The sequence below is a fragment of the Alosa sapidissima genome, chromosome 13 (genome assembly GCF_018492685.1).
Source record: "Alosa sapidissima isolate fAloSap1 chromosome 13, fAloSap1.pri, whole genome shotgun sequence".
Classification (NCBI taxonomy): domain Eukaryota; kingdom Metazoa; phylum Chordata; class Actinopteri; order Clupeiformes; family Clupeidae; genus Alosa; species Alosa sapidissima.
Window position 1 is genome coordinate 27,399,270 of NC_055969.1, and position 5,000 is coordinate 27,404,269.

The following is a 5,000-nucleotide window of genomic DNA, read 5'->3' on the forward strand; positions in this document are numbered from 1 at the left end:
ATTTACACACGGGAGATTCTTTCTCTGGGCTACTCGTAGCTGAGCAGAGTTGGGTGCAACGCGTCAGTGATCACATTACAGTTCCTACAGTGTGCGAGCAAAGATATTCAGAATTCTGGGAGGGCGACAAGAATATTGGCAAAAAAAACAAAACTCATCGGAGAAGGCTATTACCTTACTACTGAGCGAGAAACAGTGCACAACTATAACTAGCTAATGACTAGTCTGATGTCAATCACACCACAAATTGATTCCAAAAAAATATCAGGGTGTTACAAGCTAGGACTGCCACTGTTTTCAGTGTGAATAAGAGCATCGGTAGGCTATTAATGACCGAAGGAACGCAAGAAGTAATGCAATAAACACTGAGTAGCCACCTGCAGGCGCTAATGGCTACAGACGCTAATCATTTCAGATATACACCACACACGCATTTGGCAGGGGTTCAGCCCCGCATGTAATTTCAAAAGTGGACAGACAAAGCCTATTGGAAGTTAAACAAAACATACCGTATTTGAGTGCGGTTCATGACGCTGCTTATCAAAGTAGACGCAGCAGGTCTCTTTCAAAAATGTCCTGTTACAATTGCAGCTGCTTCTATTCCGATTATGTTGAATATTAAGAAAGTAGCTTACATGACTGCATTTGTGAGCTTCTGGTAGTAACTTGCTAATTAACTAAAGCAAGACTTGAGTGATATCACACAAGGCGCACAGAAGTGAATTAAATGAAATAGGTTAACATGCTTTATTTGAACATTGCAATACCCACCCAACAAACCCAGAGACGGCTTAGTAGATGGCTACATTTCAAATCCATCCCTCCACACATGTTGCATTGATTGAGAATGAACGTCTCAGAATTGAGCGCTGTCTGCTCCCTGGGGGTGTTGCCTGGGCGCTCTGCTGGTGTTTTACTCATTGGTTTTGACCCATGGGCAGAAAGTTTAAGGTATTTCAACAGTGACGCTGCACAAATAGCTTTAGGCTATATTAGATGCGGGCAACTACCGCTATAATGGTTCACACCTCTCTCCGTTTTTTGCGCGGAGGTTTTTTGTTTTTTTTCGTGGATGATTTTGTTTATTAAAAGATATTTTGAGCCAAAAGTGAGGCCACTGTGTTCCCAGCGCCTATGCTATGTTGTGATAAGACCTTAGCAAAGTTAACTTGAATGCAGAAGTTTTGGACAAATTTATGTAGCATGGTCATGATGCTAAAAAAAATCCATACAATTCCGTCTGCTCATAACATGTTTCCATTATTTCGCCACCACTTCTGTTGATACCCTATACGTATGCCTGATTTACGCTGGTTAGAACTACACGGCCAGCGTTATTTCTGCGTGTTTCCCACGTGTAGTGTTTGTTGTCCAAATATTTAATTTAACATATTGATGAATAAACCAACAGGTTCATGATAACGAGTTTAACTTGTTTAGGAAAAGTTCATTTCAGCTCAGCTTTATGCAAAATACAAACATGAAAAATAGAATAGGCCTACCATCTGTCATATGACCAAAAATAAAAGAAAACTGCGACAAGGAATCCTTGGTCTGTTGAGGTAACATGATTTAACCATGCCTGCGCTTGAAATTCATCGACACATTAGGTCCTTGAATTTGAGGATATTGGGCCTGAAAAGTCCTTGAAAGGTCCTTGAATTTGATCTTAACCAAGGTGTGGGAACCCTGGATGTCAGACCTCAGTGGGACTCACCTGGTGAAATAAGGATAAATAAGCTAAAATAAAACCCAAATGATGGCCCTGTCTGACCGTGTCCTCCCCACAGGCATCATAGCGAAGGAGCCGGTCACTCTGGAGCAGGAGATTCAGGAACTGCGGAGCAGCAGTGGCGTCAGCATCAGCAGTGGCGGCGGCTCCGGCGGTCCGGCGGCGTCCTCGGCCGAGTTTGAGCTGGCCGACATCTTCTCGTTCTCCCGGCGCGGCGTGGAGAGCATCGTGGACGACGAGGTGACCAAGCGCTTCACGGCGGAGGAGCTGGAGAGCTGGAATCTGCTGACCCGCAGCAACTACAACTTCCAGCACATCAGCACGCGCCTGACCGTGCTCTGGGGGCTCGGCGTCGTCATACGATACGGATTCCTGCTCCCGCTCAGGTGTGTGTGTGTGTGTGTGTGAGAGAGAGAAAGTGTGTGTGTGTGTGTGTGAGAGAGAGAGAGAGAGAGAGAGAGAGAGATCCAGAGTTGGATCCAGATCCTGAACAGTGGAGTTCAGTTAGGGTGTGTCTGTGTGTGTGTGTGTTGGATCCCATCTTGAATCAGGGGAGTTCTGCTCGGTGCTGGTGTGTGTGTGTGTGTGTGTGTGTGTGTGTGTGTGTGTGTGTTGGATCCCATCTTGAATCAGGGGAGTTCTGCTCGGTGCTGGTGTGTGTGTGTGTGTGTGTGTGTGTGTTGGATCCCATCTTGAATCAGGGGAGTTCTGCTCGGTGCTGGTGTGTGTGTGTGTGTGTTGGATCCCATCTTGAATCAGGGGGAGTTCTGCTCGGTGCTTGTGTGTGTGTGTGTGTGTGTGTGTGTGTGTGTGTGTGTGTGTGTGTTGGATCCCATCTTGAATCAGGGGGAGTTCTGCTCGGTGCTTGTGTGTGTGTGTGTGTGTGTGTGTGTGTGTGTGTTGGATCCCATCTTGAATCAGGGGAGTTCTGCTCGGTGTGTGTGTGTGTGTGTGTGTGTGTTGGATCCCATCTTGAATCAGGGGAGTTCTGCTCGGTGCTTGTGTGTGTGTGTGTGTGTTGGATCCCATCTCGAATCAGGGGAGTTCTGCTCGGTGCTGATGTGTGTGTGCGTGTGTGTGTGTGTGTGTGTGTGTGTTGGATCCCATCTTGAATCAGGGGAGTTCTGCTCGGTGTGTGTGTGTGTGTGTGTTGGATCCCATCTTGAATCAGGGGAGTTCTGCTCGGTGTGTGTGTGTGTGTGTGTGTGTGTGTGTGTGTGTGTGTGTGTGTGTGTGTTGGATCCCATCTTGAATCAGGGGAGTTCTGCTCGGTGTGTGTGTGTGTGTGTGTGTGTGTGTGTGTGTGTGTGTGTGTGTGTTGGATCCCATCTTGAATCAGGGGAGTTCTGCTCGGTGCTTGTGTGTGTGTGTGTGTGTGTTGGATCCCATCTCGAATCAGGGGAGTTCTGCTCGGTGCTGATGTGTGTGTGCGTGTGTGTGTGTGTGTGTGTGTGTTGGATCCCATCTTGAATCAGGGGAGTTCTGCTCGGTGCTTGTGTGTGTGTGTGTGTGTGTGTTGGATCCCATCTTGAATCAGGGGAGTTCTGCTCGGTGCTGGTGTATGTGTTAGGGGTGGGCGATATGGACAAAAAATAATATCTCAATATTTTTTGTGATTTCGACGATAACGATAATTAGTCGATATCCTTTAAAAAACTGTTTTTAAAAGTCCGAGTTCCTTTACAGCTCATTATTTATGAATAGCATTATTACAATAATAACCAATAACCTAACCTATGACTTTTTAACCAAACCAATGCATTGTCACTCTATGACACATTTCCAATTCTGCCCCCACTTGTACATGACATGGTTTAGCCAGCTACATTACAGAGGACAGATAGGCCTGACAGTTTCCCAAGAGAAAGTCTGAAGCTGAAGTTCCTTTCAAACCTTTACTTAGGTTTCACCAGAGCCCGTCTATGTCCTTATTAGACATTCTCTGGTTTCACTGTAAAACTAAGCAGACCTTACAGAATAGAAACTAATGCATTAGCTTATGGCTAATGTATATGAGAAATCCCATTTACAACGGTTAGCATAATCGATAAAAGTTTATATTTAGAGCAAACTTTAGTTCATTTACAAAAAGAAGATTTCTTTGTTTACAACTGACTATTAAAATACTCAAAGGCTAGCCTAGGGGCTTCTCTCGCATTCACCTCCTGGCCTAGTGAATGTATGGGGGTTCAATGCATGATTTCGAGTGTTTTCCCCCTAAGTAATTTAAATACTCGATAATGTCAATTTGCACATTGTTAAAACAGCAATCACGATATTATCGCAGACGATATATATCGCCCACCCCTAGTGTGTGTGTGTGTGTTGGATCCCATCTTGAATCAGGGGAGTACTGCTCGGTGCTGGTGTGTGTGTGTGTGTGTGTGTTGGATCCCATCTTGAATCAGGGGAGTACTGCTCGGTGCTGGTGTGTGTGTGTGTGTGTGTGTGTTGGATCCCATCTTGAATCAGGGGAGTACTGCTCGGTGCTGGTGTGTGTGTGTGTGTGTGTGTGTGTGTTGGATCCCATCTTGAATCAGGGGAGTACTGCTCGGTGCTGGTGTGTGTACATGTATGTGTGTGTGTTGGATCCCATCTTGAATCAGGGGAGTTCTGCTCGGTGCTGGTGTGTGTGTGTGTGTGTGTGTGTGTGTGTGTGTGTTGGATCCCATCTTGAATCAGGGGAGTACTGCTCGGTGCTGGTGTGTGTACATGTATGTGTGTGTGTTGGATCCCATCTTGAATCAGGGGAGTTCTGCTCGGTGCTGGTGTGTGTGTGTGTGTGTTGGATCCCATCTTGAATCAGGGGAGTACTGCTCGGTGCTGGTGTGTGTGTGTGTGTGTGTGTGTTGGATCCCATCTTGAATCAGGGGAGTACTGCTCGGTGCTGGTGTGTGTGTGTGTGTGTGTGTGTGTGTTGGATCCCATCTTGAATCAGGGGAGTACTGCTCGGTGCTTGTGTGTGTGTGTGTGTGTTGGATCCCATCTTGAATCAGGGGAGTTCTGCTCGGTGCTGGTGGGCTCCGTGCCCAGCAGCAGCCCCCAGTGAGAGGTGGGTCTGACTCTGCGCCCAGTCTATATGCTCTAAAACCACAAGCCACAGGGGACCAGATCACATCTCTGCTTCTCTTTCAGTGTGTGTGTGTGTGGGCGCGCGCGCCAAGTCTACACTCCAGAGGGAACCAGATCAGATCTTTTGTTTCTCTTCCAGTATGTGTGTGTGTGTGTGTGTGTGTGTGTGTAGTGCATGTGTGTGTGAGAACGAGTG

General features: G+C 46.7%; 1 protein-coding gene across 1 annotated transcript in view; it reads left to right on the forward strand.

Annotated features, from left to right (window-relative positions):
* The window catches only part of gpat4 (glycerol-3-phosphate acyltransferase 4), a 28,496-nt gene that overhangs the window by 13,339 nt on the left and 10,157 nt on the right, over positions 1–5,000 (forward strand). Inside the window, exon 4 of the mRNA XM_042060368.1 lies at positions 1,791–2,118. Coding sequence (XP_041916302.1) covers positions 1,791–2,118 — 328 coding nt within the window. The remainder of the gene's footprint in view (positions 1–1,790; positions 2,119–5,000) is intronic.